At 43.0% G+C, this 25,280-nt stretch overlaps 1 protein-coding gene and 1 pseudogene across 3 annotated transcripts in view; one reads left to right on the top strand and one right to left on the bottom strand.

Moving 5' to 3' along the window:
- TBC1D21 (TBC1 domain family member 21) overlaps positions 1 to 14,678 on the bottom strand; it is a 30,954-nt gene extending 16,276 nt beyond the window's left edge. For 2 of the 3 annotated variants that reach the window (XM_049778363.1, XM_049778368.1), the window contains exon 1: positions 561 to 620. In XM_049778363.1, coding sequence (XP_049634320.1) covers positions 561 to 620 — 60 coding nt within the window. Of the gene's footprint in view, positions 1 to 560; positions 621 to 14,645 lie in introns of those variants that run through there. The other variant, XR_007498254.1, reaches the window with a different exon arrangement.
- Positions 14,679 to 19,949: 5,271 nt separating this feature from the next.
- On the top strand, positions 19,950 to 20,040 carry LOC126029613 (uncharacterized; annotated as a pseudogene).
- Positions 20,041 to 25,280: the final 5,240 nt, after the last annotated feature.

The raw sequence follows: 25,280 nt of genomic DNA, 5'->3' as shown, positions 1-25,280 counted from the left end.
AATAACATGGTAAAAAAAAAAAAAAAGAAGGGACAAAGGTACTCATTTTCCACCTTTGCTTTTTATGTACCACTCTCTTAATCACTATGATTAATGAGACTGGAAATAGGTTAAGGTCACTGTAATTAGCTATTAAGATTTTGAAAAATACACTGTGTGGAACATTTTTATGACTGAGGCTGACTTCTTAAAAAATCGCCTTTATCTTATTAACTGGCCTGAGCTCTACCTCCTACTAAGAACTCTACTGCCGCCTGGTGGCAGCATATCAAAATTGTTGGCAAAAGAAGCAAGGAACACTGAACTTGGCCAACCTAAAACAGTGGTGGAGTCACACAGCTTTACAAATAGGCAACACTTAGAGAGAAGGTCACAGGAGGAGCTGCGTTTCTCAGTCAGGTGGTTGGTGTCCATGGCCATAACTAAGTATGAGCCATCAGCTTCACCTTGGCCCATGGTTAGGTTCCAATTCTTTTCCACCCTGCCCCTGGAGGGAAAAGACCTTCCTGCAGGGGATTCCCTGGAGGAGGGTGTGCATGAGGAAGAAAGAGAGCACCCACCAGGATGAAGGAAGCTGACTGTCTGGCTGAGAGGCTATTTTCGGGAGAGATCGTGGTCATGGCTCCTGCTGGCTGCCTTCAGAGCAACTTCAGAGCTCACTAGAATTCCTGAGTTAAGCTTCCTCATCCGGGGACAGTAACTCCCTTCAGGGGAAGAGGTGCATTCCTAGGAAGAACTGAGGTTCTCCTGGCCTTCCCTTCTCAACACAGCCTATTAGCTCCGTGTCACAAGATTCTGGAATGTTGGTCACAATGGCAATGGCATGTGGCCACTCTCAGAAGTGGAAGTCCACCTGAGAGCTCCAGGCATTCAACCTGCCAGGCACCTGCCCTGATCACAGGTTGTGCTATGGAGAGGAGGGTGAGAAGACATACCCTACCAAAAACCTCTTCCTTCCTTCCTTCCTTCCTTCCTTCCTTCCTTCCTTCCTTCCTTCCTTCCTTCTTTCCTTCCTTCTTTCCTTCTTTCTTTCTTTCCTTCTTTCTTTCTTTCCTTCTTTCTTTCTTTCTTTCTTTCTTTCTTTCTTTCTTTCTTTCTTTCTTTCTTTCTTTCTTTCTTTGTTTCTTTCTTTCTTTCTTTCTTTCTTTCTTTCTTTTCTTCCTTCCTTTTCTTCCTTCCTTCCTTCCTTCCTTCCTTCCTTCCTTCCTTCCTTCCTTCCTTCCTTTCCTTCCTTTTTTTTTTTCTTGGCCAGGCCCAGCTATGCTTAGGGTCGACTCCTAGCTCTGTGCTAGGAATCACTTTTTGTATGGCTTCCACCTATACAGTGCCAGAAGTTGAACCTGGGTAAGAGCAGTGCAAGTGCCCTGCCAGCTGTACCATCTCTCAAGCCTCATATTCCCATTTTTGGGGTGCCTCTCCCAGAGCTTCAGAATTAAGGTGCCTGAGCTTCAGCAAGGCCTTTGGCAAAGAACTCCAGGTAACTGGTTCTGCATTTTATTTTATTTTATTTTATTTTTCTGATCATACCCTGCAGTCCTCATGTTAACTTTTGGCTCTGTACTTAGAGATCACTCCTGGCAGGACTTTAAGGGAATATATGGGATCAAACCCAGGTATAAAACCCAGATTAGGCACATGTAAAACAAGCATTCTACTCTCTCTAGGGGCATCCAGCACCAATTCTATATTTGAATGGTAGTTTCTGGAAGTAGAGATCATTTTTTTTAAACTGTACCAAGAGTACTTAAGATAGTACCCAAGTGCTGAGCAAAGACTTTGACCTATGGGAGAGATAAATGAAACCATCTGCTTCCATTTAAATGGCTGCTCCTCCTCACTCATATCTTTCTGCATATTTGAGAGATTCCTAAACATGACTCACCTCCCCTACACCCCAAGTTACTTCAGATGGTGATCAATGTCTGATTTTTCTGTGATTTTTTTCCTCCCAGGGCACCCTAAGTACATCATAAGTACATCCCATGGCACATGTCCAGGATATGTTAGCTGAGTCCCTAGAGTTGTCTCCTCTGTGCTCCAGTTCCCCTGTTCTCTATCCTAAGCATGTCTGCATTTCTGCGAGGGTCTGGGGCTACGTTAGAGCCATCAAGCTCTAATGCACCTCAGTCATTAGAAGATGAGCATGATTAGACCTACCAAATCAGAGTCAAGAACCTGAAGTTCGAGTGTGGACTCTGACCTCAAATTTAGATGTCCCCACCCTCCTCCTGAGTTATGATCCCCACCAGCCATGACATCAGGAGACATATTTTTATGTCCTTATTAACACAATGAATCAGGTCTGTGAGGAAGTTTTGGATGAAAACCATTCATTGTCTCATTTACTATACATGTTATGTTAGCTGGTCACACCACAAGAGGCTTTTAAAATCAAAGCATCATCCCTCTCCTTTTCTCTACTACTCCATTCCAATTTAGGAAAGCATTGTAGATCTTTCTCCAGCAGTAAAAGAGAACTTTTGAATAGGAAAATAAGGAGAAACCCCACACATAGGAGTTTTCCTTCTGATTTTAGAAAAGAAGGTCCCAAGCAGAAGGTAGAGTGAGTGACAGGGAGAATGGGGATTTGCTCATCAAATGGGATAATCTGCCTCAAAGTTTCCACATTGACTACATGAGCAATTGATAATAAACTTTTGGTCCTTCCTTACAAAACTAGGAATCAGGCAGGGAGATGAAAAATCTCAGTGCTAAATGGTCCATGGTTTCTCAAATGAATAGGATGGCCAGAGATGAACTACTGAAGCTCTTTCACTTCAGGCCCCTAGCTGCAAATTGCAGATAATAGCCTGCCTCCCACTCAGACCCTAGAGCTTGTTGATATTACCAAAGTCTCAGCAACCACACATAGATTTTCTATTCAGCCAGAGTTGAGGGTGTCCCTCAGAATCAAAGCGAGTTGTAGGTACCACATTCTCCTTTTTATGATTTGAGGGGGTTGGGCCACACCCAGCACTGCTCCCTACTCTGACCTTGGGAATTGCTCCTGGATGGGCTTGAAGACCTTGCAGTGCTGAAGATGGAACTGAGGCTGACCTTAAGCAAGGCAGGTACCTTAATCCCTGCACTTTGCTCCAGAACTACTTTTTCCTGATTTTTGAAAGGGGTTGACATATGACAAGCTTATTCCCCCTCCCTCCAGGCTCTGTATAGTCCCTACCATGTTCAGTTACTTACACGGTTACTCAAATCCTCGGAGGAGAGGCCCAGATCCTATCCAGTGGTGCTTATTCCAGCAGTGTTCTGGGAACCCTACGGCTATTCCAGATGGGATTCAGGGTCTCCCACATGCTTGACAGGTGCTCTGACTTGAGCTCCCTCACTGTCACTTGCCCAGATTCTTTAGATTACCTTGTTCAGTTTTGCCTTAATGTTTATTCCTCCTGCCTGAAAAGAATGCTACTTTCTGCTTTTAAATTCCTATACATAGTTCTTTTGGGGCACAAAGAATCCCAGATTTTATTCTACAGGCTAGGGAATTGTTTATTGAAACACTGTATGTTCATAGCACATGTCACAATAGCCAAAGATGGTTTCACCAAGAGCCATTGACTGGATAAAGAAACTGTGGTTCAATGCTCAGTGAGAAACTGCAGCCAGAGAAAAGGTGAAGTTATGTGTGTGAATTAAGTCAGAAGGTGAAAGTCTTAGCAGGCAGTTTTTTTCCTGCAGCAAATCTGAAAATTGAAGTAAAGAAACTGGAAAAACAAACTCCTAGATTCAATAAAAACTGCTGGTTCCTATAGGGAAGGTAGAGATAGTGGAAGAAGGAGGGCACTGGGACTAGATAGTGGTGGCAGAAATAGTGAGGTGAAGCTAAAATCCCATACATTCATCCTATTGGAAACCAGTAGACAAGTCAATGAGAAAATTAAAAAATCCTGAAATGATTCTTGAAGAAGGGCAAAAGTTACCAAATTCTCAAATTTGCATGAAACACCCTTATCAGGGGTGTTTGTGGTCACATTGGGAAGGTGCTGGGGACCCACCAGTTCTTGGAAGGGCTGTACCCCCATGAGAAGGCCTCGGGACTGGGTGCCAGACTCTGCTCCTACCATCCATGTCACTTTAGTCCTACTGAGCAACCAGGTGGTTTATCCCCTGCCATCTCTTCACCCCTACTCAGCCAGACACTGAGCTGGGAACATCCCTAAAGCTTGAGGTTGGGGCACAGTCAGAATTGGCTCTGTCACCCCAAGCACTGAAGAGCTTCCACTTCTTGATGCTAGGGTTGGGCTTTGGTATATGTACCCTGTGATAGGAAGCCACCCCTGATGCATCTATTCTAGAAGGTGGAGGAAGCAGGGGCCTTCCTGCTCCCTTGGGTGCCTTCTACCACTAGTGCCAATTGTATGTGTCTATCCTCCTTCATCTTCCTCTAGATCCCATGTGAGTCAAGGCCTTCTTGTAGAACCATAGAGCGGGGGAAACCCTGGGTTCTGTCCTTTTTGGTATCTCTCTAGATTTTTGTTACTCTTCTCCAGGCTACGGACTCTGATCCTGGCTGGAGGAGCAGGAGTCCGAGCTTGGCACCACTCTTCCACTGTCTGAGTCTGCCTGGCACCAGCCTTTATAGATATTACTGGGAAGGGTAATGCTCATGGGATGGGATAGAATGGTTCCATTTGCTGAGGCCTCAAATGCCTGTGGACTATTTGTTTGTTTTTTATTTTCTGGCCATGCTTGCTTGTTGATGCTCAAGAACTTTTCCTATCTCTGTGCTCAGAGGTCACTCCTACAAGGACTTGGAGGACCCTGGGGGGGGGGTTTGGAACAAATCCAGGATGGTCTCATGAAAGGCAAGGATTCTATCCATTCCAACCCCTGGTGGCTTTTTTTTTTAAATAAATGAATTATTTAGTTAAATTACTATGAACAAAGTTGTTCATGATTGTGTTTCAGTCATATACAACGCCCTTCCCCAGCCCATAATTCCTACCCCAATGTCCACAGTTTCCCTCCTGCTCTACCATTTACTTTCTCCCTTGTCTGCTTCTATGGCAGACATTTTTCTTCTCTGTCTCTCTCTCTTTTTCATTTTAGACACTGTGGTTTGCAATATTATTCCTAAAGGTTTATCATGCATATCATTTTACCTCCTTTCAGCACCCAGTTCTTATGCAGAACGATAATTTCTAACTAGCATTGTCACAGCGGCCCCTTCTCTGCCTTAACTGCACTCCCCTGTTATTTGTGGCACGCTTCCTAACATGGACTGGTCCTCCTGGCCCTTGTCTCTCTTGTCTCTGGATATTAATACCATACTATCTGGGAGCTATTCTTAACCTCACATCCTCCTTATAATTTCTGTTGCCCCTGGAGTCTATGAAATCTCTGTGAGCCAGACCTTCTGTGACTCAGCCTGCTCCTGTGACGCTAGTAGTAATATCAAGGCCCAAGGTCACAGAAAATCCTTAATCCCTGACCCAAGGCCTGGAGAAATATTTAGGAGCCCAGAGCTGTCTTAAAAGAGCCTAGTCATGAATTCAGATCTCATGTGCACCAGGCATAATCCTGGCAGTTCAGCTCCAGCCTTATCACTTATCACAGTCAGGTATGTGTGTGAGGAAGTGGGGAGAGAAAGAGAAAAAGAGAGGGAGGGAGAGAGAGAGAACAGAGAGAGATAAGAAGGAAGGAAATAGGAGAGAGGGAGGGAGAAAGAAAGGGAGGGAGAGAGAACAGCACTAAAAGAGGTGATGTGCTGGGGCAGCCTCACAACTCAAAAGATGTACATGCTCTATGACCAGAAACTGTGACTTCTAGCAAGCACATGTGATCTCTGACCATAGAAAACCCTAGCAAGCAGCACACCCCTAACATGTGACGCTCACTCAGAGTTTAAGCACCACAACAAAGATGCCAGGTGTTGGGGCTGGAGCAATAGCACAATGGGTAGATGTTTACTTTGTATGTGGCTTATCCAGGTTCAATCCCCAGCATCCCAAATGGTCCCCAAGTCTGCTAACAGTAATTTCTGAACCCAAAGCCAGGAGTAACTCCTGAGCACTTCTGGATGTGGCCCAAAAACAAACAAAAAAGATTCCAGGGGCTGGAGCAATAGCACAGCAGTAGGACATTTGCCTTGCACGTGGCTAACCCTGGATGGACCTTGGTTCGATCCTCCCAGCATCCCATATGGTCCCCCGAGCCAGGAGCGATTTCTGAACACATAGCTAGGAGTAACCCCTGAGCATCACTGGGTGTGGCCCAAAAAACAAACAAAGAAAATATATAAAAAAATATTCCAGATGTGAACACAGACCGCTTCTCCATCATTGCACCAATGCCATTGAAGGAGAGAATAGAACCTGCACAAATACAGATGCTATGTACCAGGCACTTAGTTTTGTTTTTATTTGGGGGCCACATCTGGAAGTGCTCAGAGATTACTCCTGGCTCTGCACTCAGGAATGATTATTGGAGGTGCCTGGGGGACTCGAATTTGGTTCAGCCAGATGCAAGGCAAATGCTCTACCTACTGTACTATCACTCTGACCTCCAAAACAAGTCACTTTGAGCTGTGCTGTATTCCTTAGGGAAGCTGAGGACCAGGACAACTATCTATGCAGGGTGAGACCAGTTTCAGAAGCCGAGTTTGCAGAAAAGATGAAATCATCTGGAGAGTATCATGTTGAATAAGTGAGTCAGAAGGAGAGGAACAGACAGAATGATCTCTTATATGTGGGGGTGTAAAGAAACATAGTAGGGGAGTAACAAATGGCCAATGGTAATAGAAAGTGAAAAGGGGTCTCTAGGGGGCAAAGTGATAGCACAGTGGTAAGGCATTTGCCTTGCACGTGGCCAATGTGGGACAGACCCAGGTTCAATCCCTGGCATCCCATATAGTCCCCTGAGCATGCCAGGAGCGATTTCTGAGTGCAGAGCCAGCAGTAACCCCTGAGTGCAGTCGGGTCTAGCCCAAACCCCCACCCCACCCCCAAAAAAAAGAAAGAAAAGAAAAGAGGTCTCTAGTATGAAGCTTACTACAGGGGAGGGGTATGAGGACAGGGAAAGGGATGAGGAAGAGGAGAGTACACTTGAACAGTGGTGGAAGGAAGACACTTTGGGAGGGTGTGGTGAGGGATTGTGTTATGCACAAAATAATACCATTAACAATATTGGAAACCATGGTGCCAAAAAAAATTTTTTTTTGGTTTTTGGGTCACACCCAGCAGCGCTCAGGGGTTACTCCTGGCTCTACACTCAGAAATCGCTCTTGGCAGGCTTGGAGGACTATATGGGATGCCTGGACTCGAACTACTGTCCTTCTGCATGCAAGGCAAATGCCTTACCTCCATGCTATCTCCCAGGCAAAAATAAAATTTTAAGAAAAGAAAGAAATGAAGTTTGCCCCAGTCCCTTTCATGGCAACACAAACAGACCCAGCTCCAGGAGAAGCCACGTAACCGAGACCCTCGCAGACGGAGAGCAGATCCCAGATGCCCTGGTCTGGAGTTCTGGCCTTAGACACATACACCCCTGTGGTATTTCGCTGCCAAGTGTTGATGCTCTTTACCTGGAAGTCGTGCTCTCCTCCACGCCCCTTTCTGCAGGGAATCAGGATAAGTTTAGCTGTTCGTTGGCAGGTTTCTGCCCTCGCCCCCATGAAGCCTTGTATTTCTGACAGCGCAGACAGCAGCATGTCATGTGTCACGGGTGAGAGAGCTCAGAAGATGGGGACTAGGGGTGGAGGAGGCACCAGAGCTATAGTCAGCCCAGCCCCACTAAGTCCCCTGAGTGTCCTGGAGGGTCACCGGCTTGTGTGCTACTCCTCAGACTATCTCTGATCATAGGAGGCCCTCTTTTCCCCACTTCCCTCAGGCTGTGGAAGATGATGCTGTGTCATCTCAAATCTGGCTTCTGTGAACGCCAGAAACAACCACAGAACTGACTGTAGGCAAGAGGCACCCAAGAGCTCTGCTGCTCCCTCTTTCTTGGAAGGGGTCTTTTCCTGAGAGAGATCTGACTGTGTTTCTGCATCCCAAACCCCAATAGTGTTGATTCTCATCCAGACCACATCTTTTCCAAAACCTTATATATTATGTATTATTGAGGCCACAGGGCCAGTACTAATGGTGCCTGGTGGGACTTTGGGTGCTAGGGATGGAACCTGGGGCCTCAGACAAGCCAGGAATGAAGGAACACCCCCAGGCTGCCATGTCTCCATTTTACCTGGCTACTTGCTGTCATGCCTGCACATCTCAACCACAGCTGCCCTTTTTATGGGGAGGATTAGCTTCTAAGCAGGGCTCGGGGAGGGGGCCAAAGGTGCCATCAGGACTCCCTCAAACTGAACTAATTATCCAATGCTATGGCCTAAGGATGTGGTGCTGTGAACAACCAGGGCCAGATCTGATGGTGCCCAGAAACAGGCAGTGTTAAGGATCAAACTGAGGTATTCCTAAGCCTGCCTGGTGCCATCACCTGCTAGACTCTTCTACTGCATTTCATGGCACCTGATTTTTACCTCTGCAGAGCTAACACCACCTGAGAGCACACAAGTCCAAAGAGGAAAAGGGATATGCCTCGGGTCAGCCAGTTCCTAAGTTAGATCAAGAGACTCCGAACACTCTCTCCCAACCTCCAGGCTGGCCCTGTGTCTCTCACCCACCTGCTGACTTGGGGGCTGTGATTCCACAGGCCAGGCCATCCCAGGGAAAGTGGGTTCACTCACTTTTCCTCCCAGGTTTAAAATAGCTGTGTAGTGTGAAATTAGGTGTGTGCAGAGAGAGAGAGGGTCAGGAGTGGGGTGATGTGCTACATCTGACTTGGCAAGATGACAGAAGGAGTGAAACAGAGAGGAAAAGAACCAGAAATTCCAGTGACTCCTGAGACTGCTAATAGAGAGAATTAATGTGGCTAATTACATCTCTGAAGACTATATTCAAAATTATTTTTTAATAAAAAATAATGCATTTCTCTGCAATTCAAGTATAAATGAGGTGGGAATGGGGGAGGGGGCTCTCCAGAGCAGCTATGTATCCAGAGGAGTACCCCCCCCATTTTTTTTTTGTTTTGTTTTGTTCTTGGACCACACTCGGTGGTGCACAGGGTTTACTCCTGGCTCTGTGTTCAAGATCATTCCTGGTAGGAATCGGAATCACATTGTGCTAGGGATCAAACCTGGGTTGGCTGCTTATAAAGCAAGCTACCTAATCACTGTACTACATCTTTACAGCTCCTAAGGCTGACCTTAATTCCTTTACCTGAGCCATAACCTCTCAGCTGCCCGTAAAGCAGGTTTCCCGAGAAACCATCACAGTTAGGGTTGATCCCATGGCTGAGGATTAAGGCCCCTAAATCTATCCGTGAGCTCCTAGAGGACTTTCACGAATGTGTGTGGACAGTTATCTGGTTATTTTTCTCTATTATCCCTCCTTTCATTCTCACATCAGGAAGAGTGTGGATCTGAAGTCCATGGCTGTGTAGGTACCTTCTGTGCAACACTCACTTCTCTCCTGAGATCTAGTTAATAGTTTCTAGGATGATCTGTAACTGGGAATAGGGGAGACAAAGGTAGGAGTTTTTGCATAAGAACCTTGTCCTATAGCACGCCAGTTGTGGCATCCTGGTACGTCATTGGAAATTCTGGCCTCAGTTTCTTCCCCTGAAAAGCAGAACAAGACATTCTACTTCATAGAATATCATTACAAGGTTTAAGCAATGATGGTAGCCTGGGGATGTGACTCTTGGACAAGTTCATGCCTTGCCCACATAAGATTCTGGTTTGATCCAGGATGTCACAAAATGGACAAATGTATGAAATAATCATGCCTCTGAAGAGCACAGCACTGTGTGAGCACTTCCCATGCTGCTGCCTGTATTATTATTGGCTCCAGTCAGCTTACCTTGAACTCTCCCCAAGAAATTCTCTTCTGGGATTCCTAGCCTCAGTTGCACACTTGTAGGCAGTGGGCTTCTGGGCCAGGCAGCTGGTGCAGCTGGGAGCATTGAGCCTGCTGTTGAACTATGACTTCAAATGGACTGGTTAATTAAAGGTTCAGCTGACTTTCCACTGCAGAACCAGAGGAGGCCCTTTGGCAAATGAGAATGACCAATCTTTCCCAATCTCACATTGTCCTCAGACATACAGTCCCACATGTAGCTTCTGATTTGGGGGACCATATGGGACACCAGGAGATAGAATCTCAGTCCATCCTAGGTCAGCCCAGCTGCTCCACCGCTCCAGCCCCAATCCTTCTCTATAGTTCCCAAACAGTACCCAACACTCCTCCTAAAGGCATGTGCTACTAGACTCACCATGCATGTAACCTTTACCGGTTCACAGAAACACACAGTCCCGCAAAGCCTGCAGAAACCCTGATACAACATACACCACCCAGGCAACCTCTCACTGCCTACGTTCCCAAAAATGAATGCACATGTGCTTTAATATAAAGGACGGTCCATGCGTATTGGGTGAGGTCTTCCTTGGCTCGACACCCTTTGTCCCTTGGGTCTGAAAAAGAGCAGAAGCAGTTACAAGTCAGGTTATACAGAGCTAGAAGCAGGAAGTCTTGATCTTTAAGTTGATTTGCTGTTGTCTAGGGTGTTTCATCATGTCCTTTTATGACTAGATATCTAGGTGGGTATATTGTGGTTTATAGAACCTTGGGTTCTGTGTCATTATTGTTAGGATAAAAACTTAGCCTTTAAGTGGAAACAGCCTTGTTAGCTTTAAATGGAAACTTAACTTTAGGTTGACAAAATAGAGTTCCTTATGCTTCAGGCTTCATAGTCCCATGCCTGATGCCATAAAAACTCATTTACCCAGTTCTTCAGTTATTGAAAGTCCTTCTGAACACCTCCTAATTGCTCAATACTGACAACCCAGTAGGAACACACCAAATTAGATGGGAAAGTAGCATAGAAGCCATCTAAGCGCAGCAAACAAAAACAACACAGAATGTACCACTAGCAGGAAAGCAGCTTAGTAAACTCTCAGACAAGCAGCTTAGTAAACTCTCAGACAGTGGTTTAATAACCCTATTGTGAAATAGTTTTTACAAATTTTCTTTTACTGAATTTCCCCCAACAATTCTGTTACCATTTAGTCGCAATAAGCGATATAAAATAAATTATTTTGTTCTTTCCAAGGGGGCAGGCTTGGTGGAGGAGGTAGGAAGCTGGGGATAATGGTGAAGAGAATGCTACACTGATGGTGGGATTGGAACAACTTTCTGGAACAACTTTGTAAATCAAGGTGTTCAAATAGAATAAAATTAATTAAAAAATATTTTTAGAAGAACAGGAGTTGGATCCATAGCACAGCAGGGAAGATGTTTATCTTGCACATAGCCAGCTCTGATTCGATTCCTGGCATCTTATATTGTACCCCAACCTGCCAAGAGTGATTTATGAGTGCAGAGCTAGAAGTAACTTCTAGGTGTGGCCCCCAGAACAAACAAAAACAAAAAATAAAAAAGAGTATATACTATTGAGGTCAGGCCTCGTCCTTATCCCCACACACAGCACAGCATTGATCCAGGGCATCACACAGTTAAGCCTAGCTTACCATGGTGGAGGATGGGGGCAGGAGCAGGAGACTGAGAAGGAGATAATTTGATGGGGTGGGTATAAAATCCTAGCATTAGTGTTGTAAATCACAGTGCCTAAAATAAAATAAACATGTAAATGTAAAGTTGTCCCCTCTGTATTGGTTTTGCACTCACCAAGCTCAGTAAGGATGTCACCTATTGGTGGATGTGCAAACTGTAGACAGACACAGAGAGTTGACAATAAAGGACTTGATCTACATGGATTTGGGTATCCAGCTTCTTCAGGTTCTGAGAAAAGACACTGATAAAATTTGGGTAAGTGTAGGGAGTCAAGATATTAACAGTCTTCCTGCCCCATTGTACATTGTGTTTCTTTCCAGCATCCATCCTCATTTACCCATTTTCTGTCTTTGTTTTGTTTTTAGGCCACGCTCAGAGATGTATTTACTCCTGGCTCTGTGTTCAGGGATTGGCAGCTTTGGAGACCCTATGGGATACGAGGATCGACCCTGGATCATCTGCACGTAAAGCAAGCACTCTACTCTGAGAGCAAGACTCCAGCTCTCCTTTCCTCTACTCTGGGGGACGGGATGCAAGTGTAGTATCTCAGCCTCTCTGTGTCAAATGAGGTTAATCAGCATTTGGGGAGTAGGAGATCCACCCTGAACCCACACTCTTCTGCCTTGGAGGCCATAGGCACAAAACATTCAGAGACTCTCCCATTTTCCTTCCCACAGACTGGTCAGGACAAAAGGACCCCCATGAGCTACAGTGCTTTCTTCCAGGGACAGAAAGCTGGGATCAGAGGGCCCCCAGGAATAGTTGCTACCCATCCAGATCAGAGCCCACACATTCCAGATGCAGCTCCTCTGGAAATTCTGCTAATGGTATGGAGCAGAAATTCCACAGGCTGAGACATTGATTCAATCAGGCCAGTAGGACAATTTTGCAGTGAGAGGAGCTAAGAAAATCAGATCTCTGTCTTGACCTGAAACCCAATCCTGGCCATAGATGGACTAAATAGAGTTCTGGGAAAAAAAAAAAAAAACGGGGCCGGAGATATAGCACGGAGGTAAGGCATTTGCCTCTCATGCAGAAGGTCAGTGGTTCGAATCCCGGCGTCCCACATGGTCCCCTGAGCCTGCCAGGAGCGATTTCTGAGCATAGAGCCAGGAGTAACCCCTGAGCACTGCCAGGTGTGACCCAAAAACCAAAAAAACAAAACAAAACAAAACAAAACAAACAAACATCTGCAGAGGCTGGGGTGATAATGCAATGGGGAGAGGCTTTGCATGTGGCCAGCCCAAGTTTAACCCCTGGCATATGTGGTTCTCTGAACATTAGCAAGAGTGATCCCTGAGCGCAAAGACAGTAGTCAGCCTTGAGTACAGCTGGATGTGGCCCAAAAGCCAAACCAAAGTACCTATAGTGACTACTTAAAAGTGAGATCAATGGAGCTTCAGAGAGGAGCAATAACTTGCTCAAGGTCAAACAGCTGAACAAGGTCAGGACTGTAGCTAGGATCCAGTCTCCTGCCTCCTGGCTCTACATCATTAGATCTCATCAAAGGAGATGCTACAAAGTCAGACTTTGAAGAAAAGAGAGGGAATGCTGGAGGTGGAGACTTACAAAGGTTCATGATGAGAGAGGTTAGAAGTTTTTACATCCTGGATGATACCATTTCCCTTTCCCCACTTCCTTGGTTCCCATGATATGGGGCCAGGGTAAAAGGCAGAAGGAGCAAATTCTGCCCATCACCCCTCATCCTGGGGGTGCAGGGATGGCTTGCTTGGCCTCTTCTGTTCTGGGCTTTTAGCTGCTACTGCAGTATGTGGTGATGCTGGGCAGAGAAGGTGAGATGAGAAGAAGGATTGATCTTTCCGCAAAGATGACCCTGTCATGGTTGCCTATCAAAGTCTCAGCAAAGTTGTTTCAGAAACTCAGCCATGTCCTACCCACCCCATGCCTCTAAAACCTTCATACATACCAGACGGCTCCAGCTTCTTTCCCCTTCCAGTCAAGATTCCACAGCAGCCCCCAATTCCCTACCAGTATCACCCCCATACCCTCAACATTTTCCTGTGAACATTTCAGCCCAAGGACAAGAACCAGTCTCCTCAGCATTATGTGTTTTGTGCAGATTTTTGAAAAATTTTCTCAGTGTGCAGATTGGGTCTTATCCCCAGGTGCTGATGAGGAAGGTTAGGCAACATGTTCAATGCCCCCAACCTAGTTAGCCCTTGAGAAACCCCTATTCTTATGGTGCTTTCAAAGGCCCTGTCTGATGGTGGAGGTAACTTTGATGCTTTCAGTCCCCCTGGCATATATGGACCCTAGAAAATAATTTCCAAGATGGAAAAATGGCACTGAATTTGGTCCCTCAAATCCTGTCAGGAATGATCCCTGAGCACAGAGCCAGGAGTAAGCCCTGAGCACCACTGGATATGGTCACAAATCTAACAAAATATTTCCTTTCAGACATCTGGAAAGATAAAATCCTTTCATTTTCTTTGCCTTTCTAACAGGACAGATTGTAGTTCTTCCTGCTGTCTGACACTGCTCTGCCAACCATACCTGACTGTCAGCAAACAGTGAAAGACCTTAAATGTTGTCTATTAAATACAATGTTAGGGGCTCAAGCAACATACAGAAGATAGGGTACTTATCTGGCATATAGCCAACTGGAGTTCAATCCCCAAATGGTCACCTGAGTGCATCCAAAAGTACTTTCTGAGTTCAGAGCCAGGAGTAAACTCTGAGCATCACTAGGTATACAACCCTCCTCTCCCACACACAAATTTTACAGTGCTGATTCCAACTTCCTTTGCCTGGCATTCAAGGCTCATAAAAGAGAGGCCACATAACCTTGTGGTTATGTGGGCTCCTGAACCAAAATTTATGGCCTGGCATATCAACTTTTTAACTTATCTTGAAATTATTTAAAAGTGGATTAGGGGGGTGAGAATGATTGTATAGCAGGTAGGGTGTTTGCCTTGCATGCAACCAGTCTTGGCATGCAGTATGGTCCCGAGTATGCCAGGAGTGATTTTTGAGTGCAGATTCAGAAGTAATCCCTGAGTGCCACTGGTGTGGCCCCTCCTTCAAAAAAGGGCAGTGGGTGCTTACATTGCACATGGATGACCCAAATTCAATCTCTGGCATTACAAATGGTCCTCTGAGCATTTTCGAGAGTGATCCTTGAGTACAGAAAAAGGAATAAGCCTTGAGCATCAGCAGTTATGTCCTCCAAACAAAATGGATGTTTGTCTGTTTTTTGGGACCAGGGAGAGAGTGCTGAAGTTAAGGAATATGACTTGCATTCTCCTGACCCAGATGGCACCACATGGTATCCCCTTTTACTTCTCCATTGGGGATAATCTCAAAGGTCCCACTGCCAGGATATCTCTGGTGATCCCAGACACTGCAGCTTGGGAGACCCAAAATTAAAATACCAACTAAAAAAGTTAGTAAATTTCCAGTAATATGGGGATTTTTAAGATATATTTGGTTATTCAACTTCTAGTTTAATTCCACTTGGATGTTCTCTAAAAAAAAGATTTCACTTTTTTTTTTAAGTTTGTTAAGCTTTGTTTTATGACAATTTGGTCTATCTTGAATAATCTACCTGATCTAGAAGGATGGGCATTCCTCCATGGCTGAACTATGCTATAAATAGCTATAAATCGATTGATTTGGTAAGTGCTCCAGTCTCTGCATCCTTGCTGACTTCCACCCCCGTTTTCTATCATTTAATGCAAGATGTGTGTTGAAGTCTCCAAGAATAACTAGATTTATCCATTTCACCTCTTAGTGCTATGCTTCATCTAACTCCAAGTTTTATTGTGTTTGGCTCAAACACATTTAGGACAGTTACATCCTCCGAATGAATTGATCATCAGGAATATTCTTCTTATCCATTATTCTAAAGAAGAATATTCTTCTGTAGAGACTTCTTTAGAAGTCTTTGCCATGGAGGCTGAAATGATAGTGGGTAAGGCAGTTGCCTTGCATGTGGCTCATCTGAGTTCTTTCCTTGACATCCCATAGTCTGCCAAGCCTTCTTAGCAATAATTCCTGAGTACAGAGCCAGGAGTATGTCTTGAATGTGGCCCCAAAATACAACAATAAAACAACAATAACGGGGTCAGTGAGGTGGCCCTAGAGGTAAGGTATCTGCCTTGCAAGCGCTAGCCAAGGAAGGACCGTGGTTCGATCCCCCAGCATCCCATATGGTCCCCCCAAGCCAGGGGCAATTTCTGAGCGCTTAGCCAGGAGTAACCTCTGAGCATCAAATGGGTGTGGCCCGAAAAAAAAAACAGAACAAGCAAACAAAAAAAACCAACAATAACAACAACAAAATTATCCTTTGGCTTAGAATAATTGTGTCATTCCTATCATTAAAATGATTTTATGTTTTAAGGGGGCATGTTCATTATTTAACTTAATATAGTATATGTATAGCCTACCACAGTATATGTTTAACTCAATGTTTCTTTTTTTGTTGTTTTTTTGTTTTTGCTTTTTGGGCCACACCCGGTGACGCTCAGGGGTTACTCCTGGATATGTACTCAAAAATTGCTCCTGGCTTTGGATACTATAAGGGACACCAGGGGATAGAACTGCATTCCGTTCTAGGCTAGTGCACACAAGGCAGATGCCTTACGCTCTGCACCACCGCTCCAGCCCCAACTCAATGTTTCTTGATGTTCAAATATCCAATAGTGAAATGCAGTTGCCATATTTGAATTAGGCCAGTTCCTGATAGACTCATTCTTTACTCGAATGAGATATAAACCAAGCAGTAAAAGATCATGGGTACATGGGCCATGCAAAAGAAAGCTGGCCATCTCAGGAGGGGAGGGTGAGCTAAGCCCTGCCAAAGACACACCCATTGCATCCTTCACCCCAAATCACCATTTCCCAATTGGTCCTGACTCTACAAGTCCCCTGACGATTCTCTCTACAATTCCCTTCAGGGACACCAATCTGACCAAACTCCAGACATGCTGGCATTAGGACTGATATTATCAGGGCTTTTTGGATTAAGTGTGGGCACTCTCCACTCATATATTCCTTCTAGTGGAAGCCTGGCAGCTGAAAACACATTCTTAAAAGCTGCAGTATAAGTAATAGTGCTTTGAATTTCTGGACATTTGTTTGATGCTGCCATCCCCATTGGAACATACCAATTTAACAAGATGAACAGCTAACAACAAGAGTTTATTGAACTTTCTACCATTGTATTAATGACTTCGTTGGAGATACAATCATTTTCATAAATGTGCTTATTACTGTACTTTTTTATTCTTTTATTTATTTTATTTTATTTCGTGTTTTTTGGGTCACACCCGGCAGCGCTCAGGGGTTACTCCTGGCTCCATGCTTAGAAATTGCTCCTGGCAGGCACGGGGGACCATATAGGACTCCGAGATTCCAACCGATGACCTTCTGCATGAAGGGTAAATGCCTTACCTCCATGCCATCTCTCCGGCCCATTAAATCTTTCTTTTTTTTTTTTTTTGAATTTTGTTGTTGTTGTTGTTTTTGGACCACACCCAGGGTTACTCCTGACTATCTGCTCAAAAATAGCTTCTGGCAGGCACGAGGGACTACATGGGACGCCGGGATTCCAACCAACCACCTTAGGTCCTGGGTCAGCTGCTTGCAAGGCAAACACCACTGTGCTATCTCTCCGGCCCCTTCTTTTATTTTTTTAAAAAACCTTTCTTCTCTTACTTTTTCTTTTTATTCCTATTTTAATAACTGCTTTCAATTGTTTAGAAACAAATGTATTATGGTCAACTATGTCAACTATGTGATGCATTTTCTTTAGATAAGTTTATTTTTTATTTTTTTATATTTTTGGTTTTTGGGTCACACCCGGCAGCGCTCAGGGGTTACTCCTGGCTCTATGCTCAGAAATTGCCCCTGGCAGGCACAGGGGACCTTATGGGATGCCGGGATTCAAACCACCGTCCTTCTGCATGGAAGGCAAACGCCTTACCTCCATGCTATCTCTTTGGCCCCTAGATAAGTTTTTTTTTTGTTTGTTTTTGGTTTTTGGTTTTTGGGCTACACCCGGCATTGCTCAGGAATTACTCCTGGCTGTCTGCTCAGAAATAGCTCCTGGCAGGCACAGGGGACCATATGGGACACCGGGATTCGAACCAACCACCTTAGGTCCTGGATGGGCTGCTTGCAAGGCAAACACCGCTGTGCTGTCTCTCCAGGCCCGATAAGTTTATTTTTTAAGTAACCAATAGAAACAAAGTCCCAGAGTTCCCACTGAATGTAACATTTGGCAAGCTTTGCTGCCTAATGAGACTTGAATAAAATGTGTTCTTCATGGAGCAAAAAATGAGTGTTTGTGGTATTTTTGTTCTTTACATTTAACCTATTTATAACAACATTTTAAGTGAGTTTCCTATAGATAGCATATAGTTAGGCCTTGAAAATTTTTATTTATTCTGAACAAAGTGAATTATGAATTTCTCACAGTAATATTTAAAGTACACAGTGACAATTAATCACAGTCATTCCCACCACCAGTGTTGTCCTCTCTCCACCCCTGTTCCCAGCATGCATCCTATATATCCCTCCTTCCCCCCCCTCCTGGACTGTTAGTATAACTGGTCCCCTCTGTGTATAGCTTGTTGTAGACTGGGTATCAATTCTGTTGCTGCTGATTTTGAGTTTGGTGTTTAAGTTCAATCATGTTTTATTTCTACCCAATGTTCACATGACTGTTTGGCTTGGTACCATCCATTTTTCATCCTCAATTTATGAGGCAGAACAAGATGATTCAAGTTATGTGGTTCTTTTTTAAAAAAGAAAAAAAGAAAAAAGAAAAAAACTGGAAGGAGTCCGTCTAAAGGTTCAAAAGAAGAAAGGGGGGCCCGGAGAGATAGCACAGCGGCGTTTGCCTTGCAAGCAGCCGATCCAGGACCAAAGGTGGTTGGTTCGAATCCCGGTGTCCCATATGGTCCCCCGTGCCTGCCAGGAGCTACTTCTGAGCAGACAGCCAGGAGTGACCCCTGAGCACTGCCGGGTGTGGCCCAAAAACCAAAAAAAAAAAAAAAAAAAAAAAAGAAGAAAGGGGAAAAATTCAAAAGAAGAAGAAAAACATAACAAAACAAAAACAAAAATAAAAACCATCAACTACAAAAAAGCACAACAGCAACCAAAAAACAACATCCAAATAATAACCACTGGAATAAAAAGGAAAAAAAAAGAGGAAGGAGGGCTGGTGTGGCAAGTTTTTGTGCTTCTTTTTTTTTTTTTCTTCCCTTTATTTTTGTATAGGCATAGTAAGTATTGGGAAAATTAGAAAGGGAATTCCCTTGGCTTAAGAGATACAGGGTTTTTCCGCCTTTGAAGCATACTGTCATGGGAACAACTATAGGCTTGCTACATGCTCATTTTCACACCTCAAGGTCTTTTTTATGGTGCCAGGAAACTTTCCGCTCAATTGTGGATGATAAAATCAGGCCCCTGTAACTAGAGATCTTGGTGTTTACACAGGTCGTAGGATGAAGCCTAGGATATAATCTTCCTTTACAGTTCTAGAAGTTCCGTTCCATCACTGTTATTATAATCAAACTTCTGTAATTATTGGTCTTGGTTTTTGCACATATCCTAGGATGAAGCCTAGGATAGAGTCTTCCATTATGGTTCCAGAGTTCTGCTCATTCTCAATTATCAAAGTCTGACCTCTGGAATTAGAAATCTGGTTTTAGTAAAAATCCTAGTCTGAAGCCTAGACTAGGGTCTTTCTTATTGGTCCCAGGATAAATTCTGCCCAGTCATGGTTGTCAAAGTCAGTCTTCTATAGTTAACAATCTTGGTTTTTGCACAGATCAAAGGACAACGTGTCTTCTGATTTCATTTTACTATTAGGTGATAAGATAAAAACAACCTGCTCTTAGATCAAGTAATTGCCATTTCCTCATTGTCAGGATGTCATAGCAAAACTGGTGCAAGTTGGTGCCAGAGCAGTATTAGGAATTTCCCAGGGGGAGTTTGGTTTCTGGTGCTGTTTCAGGGAACTGTGTCCATTCTATGTCTGGGATCTAGGGCTTGGGATTGGATGGTCACTGTCTGATCACATGGAGTCTAAGTTGGGTCCATGTGACACATGTTCAGGGTGGGAGGGACCCCTGTTTTATAAAATGTATGAGTTCTTAACCCTAGTAGATAAGAGCTTGTTTCTATACATAAAATTTATCTTTTTTTAGTATGCCTTTGCAAAAAGGAAAGGTGCCATATTATGTTGCTGGTATATTTGGGGGTAAGAATGACAGGCTACACAATCTCTGTCCCCTGGTTTTGACCTGAGCTTTTATCCCAGGCAAGACTTTTTCTTGTAGGTAGAATCAAAACAGGTGAAGTTAAAGAATATGTGTGTGTGTGTGTGTGTGTGTGTGTGTGTGTGTGCTCACTTCAGCAGTACATATACTAAAATTGGAATGATACAGAGAAGATTAGCATGGCCCCTAAAAGAAAAAAAAGAATATATATATTTAGGGCCCGGAGAGATAGCACAGTGGCGTTTGCCTTGCAAGCAGCCGATCCAGGACAAAAGGTGGTTGGTTCGAATCCCGGTGTCCCATATGGTCCCCTTGCCTGCCAGGAGCTATTTCTGAGCAGACAGCCAGGAGTAACCCCTGAGCAATGCCGGGTGTGGCCCAAAACCAAAAACCAAAAACCAAAAAAAAAAAAAAAAAAGAATATATATATTTATATATAAATAAAAGAAATAAATAAAAATAAATGTTAAAAAGTAATTAAAGGAAAAAAGTGATGTAAGAGGCTACCTTACATTTGGGAATAAACAGACAAAGAGGTATTATTATAGAGGTATTAAACATACAAAGGAAATCTAGGTATCCCCATTAAGCCTTTTGAGATATTTTTGTGGGGGGTGAAATCCAGGGCACATTTTCATCACACACCATGGTCTTGTTGAGTTTGAGAAATGATTTGCAGCAATAAGGGATCAGGTAGTGTCCATGAGCTGGGGGTCCTTCTGGAAGTTAGGCCCTTTTTTAAAAATATATATATAGTGCTAGAGATGTAACTCAGTGGTAAATGCATGTCTTGAATATACTTTCCATAATCTAAAAATGTCCTACCTCCTTTTTTTTTTTGCTAGAGATAATACAATAGTTAAGGTGCTTGTGTTGCATGCTGCTGAGCCCAGTGCAATCCTAGGGACCGTATTTGGTCTCCCAAGCACTGCTAGGAGTGACTCCTGAGCACTACTGGTTTATGATTTCAAAAGCAAAATAAAATAAAATATATTAAAAGTTAAAAAATTAAGTCTTTTTGTCATGGAAAGATATTTTCACAAAATGTAGAATTCTGAGTGGATCTTTACATTGTGCATGATGAAGTTGCTCCACTAACTTCTGGCCTGTATGGTGTCTAATGAGAAAGTCTATAATTCTAATTGTGGCTCCTCTGATATAATGGATTATTTTTCTCTGTTTTTATTCCTTATGTTTGGATTTTAATTTTTTCCATTTAAATTTGGAGATCAGATTTTCTTTGAATCTATACTTTTGGATAATTTAACTAAGCTTCTTTTTTTGTTTTTTTTTTTAATTTTTTTATTTTGAATTATGAGAACAAAACAAAAAGATGCAAAGAAAGAGGACAAGGTAAAGTTACAGTGGAAGGACAATCAGCATAACATAATTCTCAAGAAGAAAGTCCCCTTGCTGATATCTTAACTTGAACTTTCAGCCAAAGAACGTTAAGATAAATAAATACAGAATCCATGTACAATTACTTTGTCCCTCAAGTCCCAGATTGTAGCACATTATAATATTTCTTAACAGCACACAAGGCAATCTAAAGCCATAAAATTACATAACTCCTTAAACATTAGAGGCATAGTATTTTTTACATTTCCATGTACATGCAAATTAGCTTAAGTTAACCTCAAATTTTAAGTGGGTTCATTTAACCTCAAATTTTAAGTGGGTTCATTTTAAGGATTAGAGTCAAAGGAGCACAGTAAAAATGGTGTTTAGAGTGGCAATGTTGTTTTGCATAGGGCCCACCAAAATATGAGAGGCATGGAAAGGAATAACCTTGGCCTAAATACAAAGAGATCCTACCCCTGAAGTTTCCTGGCATAAGACCAACTCTAGGCCTCAGCAAGCTATCGTCCGACTCCAGACATTGGCCGTAGTGCACAACACACTTTTCACACAGTTCTCTGTTGTTGGTATCATGTTTCTGTATTAAAGATCCTGGAATTTGCATATCCTACATTGAAGTCATTGATGTGGAGCATCTTCTCATTTCACCTCACATTAAAATGCAATGCAGGAAGCACTGTCCTGTAAGCAGGTCGTTGTATAGGTCCTTCTCATTGTTAAGGAAGTCTCTTTTGAGCAGGTCGATGTCTGATGCAGTGGTAGGGTCTTCCGTGGTAGAGGATTGCTTCCAGGTTGATGTTATAGACAAACCTCACAATTAATGGGGCAATACAGCAAGCCCTGTCCAGTAAGCAGGTCATTGTTTTTGTTAAGTCTTCTTAGTGTTAAGGGAAGTCTTTTTTGAGTAGATCGATGTCAGAGCCCGCTGTAGGGTCTTCCCTGGTAGAGGAATGCCTCCAGGTGATGTTATATACAAACCTTGGATGTTTTGTAGATGTCTTCTCTAGATCAGGGGTGAATGGAGAATGCCCATTCTTCTGAGCCTGTACCAGGTCTTTATGTCAATGTTCAGGGTGTAAGGTCTCATTGCACTACAAGATTTGTGTGTTTCCCATCTCTATTAGATAAAAACTTATTGGTATGTATAGTATTTTCCCATTTTAGTGTGCCTAAGCAAACAAGAAATAAAGCCACTTTGTGCTATCAGATATATGGGGGCGTAAGAAACATTTCCAACAATACCCATGACTTTGTTTCAAAACGATAAGCATTAAAATGAGGGATTCTTTCACACCAAATTTTCAGTAATGAGCAGTTCACAAAGAGAAGATAAAAGCATGGGGGGGATCGTCACTGTATAGAGAAAATATTCAGCAAAAGTTATACCGTCAAAGAAAACACCCATAAAATGTTGAAGAAGACACAAGTGTCCATTTTATGCCTTTTAAAATAGGTGGGTGTTAAATCCAGGGCACCAACTTTGATCTATGACTTAAGACTCTAAAGTACTTAAGTTAGAGAAAGGGTAAATGAGGAGTAATGATGATAAGGATTAAGGAAGTTAAAGAGAAATATGATCTTTTGAAGGGGGTATGCAAAAGGGCAGAATACAATATGGAACATTTCTGCATACATAAAAACATAATTCAATGATAGTGAGTACTATTAATTTTTCCTTGTGGTGCGCGGGGGCAATAGACCCACGCGATTTTTGAAAATGTAGACTGGACAGAGATTACCGAGTGACTTCAAGAAGCTGGGAGGCCAGAAGTTTAGGGCCCCACCCAGACCCTCCCTAAGGAGCTGAATGGATAATGGGGAAAGCCTAGGGTACCTTCAAGCTCCACCAACGGGCCCAACTCACCGGCTTGCCCAGGCATGTGGCCCGGGGAAGCCCTGGAGATCTGGAGCAAGGTGGTTGAGGGGTGCTGGGGTTACCCAAGTCCCGCACCCCCACTAGGGCCTGGTTAAGAAGCCTCCGGCATGGCGGGGGCCTGCCAAACCCCCTCCTGCTAGACACCCGGCTCCCCAGGTTAACTAAGCTTCTTAATCTATACCATTTATGTCTTTTCATCAACTTTGGAAACTTTTAACCAAATAGGTATAATCAGTCTTGTCTGAAGTTAAAAGAATATATATATATATATATATATATATATATATATATATATATATATATATTTTTTTTTTTGCATCAAACATTTTATTCTTTTTGTCTGGGACTCCAATGACAAAAAATATCTTTAGATGTTTTGCTATTGTCTCTTTAGTCCCTATAAAGATTGACTTAATAAATATAAAATGTTTTTCTCGTTGTCCCAACCAAATAATTTTCTAATAAACTATTTTCAAGTTTGCTTCTTTTTACCTATTGAGTCTATAGAGTAAAAACATTTTTTTATTTGTTTGCTTTTGGGACACACCCACTGTGTTTATATATCATTTCCTGGTGGTGCTTGGAGGACCATATATGGTACTGAGATTGAAACTCAGTTTGACTGCATGCAAGACAAATGGCCTGAACTCCTGTTTTATCTCTCTAGCCCCTAGAATAAAAACTTTAATTTGCTACTGAATTTTCTGTATAGATTTTCCATTAGATTCTTTTTTGTCTTTTATTTCTTGCTGAGAGTTTTTTATCTTTCCATTTATTTCCAGCTTCTTCTTTCTAACCTGAATTCATCCCATTGCTTTAATGCCTTTGTACTCCACCATCTGGGGTCATCTCAAAGCCTGTGCATTGTCTGTTCCTCTGAGACTAGTTGAGGTGTTCTTGGGTTTTTTGTAGATCAAATCCTTGGAGACATCAAATAGCACATACTCAGATTTTCTGGGTCTCAGTTACAATCTGACCGTGCCTCTGCTTGGAGTCAGTTCTGTATATTCACAGCTCAGGAAAAATATAGGCTCTCAGATGCAGCGGCAGAGGGTTCCTCCCTCCAGTCTTCATGATTTCTTCTATCACCCTGAGTCTCAGAGACTCCTTCCAGGTCCTTCCTGGATAGAAACCAGGAGTCAGCCTTGCCATATGTGTACACAAGTAGTTCCATCTTTAGAGTGAAGAAGCAGTGAGATAAAAGAGAGGGAAGAAACAAACAGATACCCCCCTAGTTCCTACAAGATGCCCCCTCTGGCCACAGAGAAGGGTTTTCTAACACTCGGGGGAAAATTTTCTCTGACCCACCAATGCGGAAAGCATGTCATTTCATGTGGCTTCATAATTGAAGCACGTGAAGCATAAACTGGAGAGCAAAAAAATATAAATTCTGCCCCCCTCTTCCTGCCTTCCGGTGGGGTCTCTGGTCTTTCTGAACTCTTGGAGCTTTTTCAGGTTGTGTCTGAGACATCTACAAGACTAAAATGGAAGATATGGAGGGGAGAAATCCCTGGGTGGTGGGTGTGTGTGTGTGTGTGTGTGTGTGAGTGTGTGTGTGTGTGTGTGTGTGTGTTTTGAGCCACACTAGGTGTGTGTTTAGCTGATACTGGGTGCAGGTGATGTCTGTTCCCTCTTGAAAGTGATCGCATTGAATTGGAAGGATCTTGTTGTGTCTTGCGATTTAGCCCGGCCTCCAGCATATAAAATACATACTTAGTCCTTTGAGCCATTTTCCTTGGCCTACAAACTGGCTATTCATTAGTGTTTTTTCCCACCCCTGTACCCCCTGCCATTATTTTATTTTCCAGGATTTTTTGGTGCTGGCATTTGTTTCCAGATTTTTATTTGTAATCATTGAGAGAGGATGTAGTGTGTTATTTAGCTACAACTAAAATCCCATAGAAATCATAGAAGGTTGGGAGTTGATAGGTATGGGGAAATTTTGAGTAATTTTTCCAGAGAGAACTGCAATAGTTCAGGAACTGAAATCCACTACATTTACAAATTAAATTGATTAGATGTACAAACACTTTCTTAAGTACACAATACAAAGCTTTGGCTTGTTCGACTAGACATTTGCATTACTTAGACAAATCAAATATATTAAACGTTCAAATGTAGTTGAAATTGTTTAAATAAATTTAATTAAGTTTTAAATGGCACTGATTATTTTAGAAAAGTTTATTATTTTTTTAAACTGGAGTTCATCAAACTTTAATT

The sequence above is a fragment of the Suncus etruscus genome, chromosome 1, assembly GCF_024139225.1.
Source record: "Suncus etruscus isolate mSunEtr1 chromosome 1, mSunEtr1.pri.cur, whole genome shotgun sequence".
Lineage (NCBI taxonomy): Eukaryota > Metazoa > Chordata > Mammalia > Eulipotyphla > Soricidae > Suncus > Suncus etruscus.
Note: the sequence above shows the minus strand (reverse complement) of the source record. Positions and strands in the feature narration are given on the sequence as shown.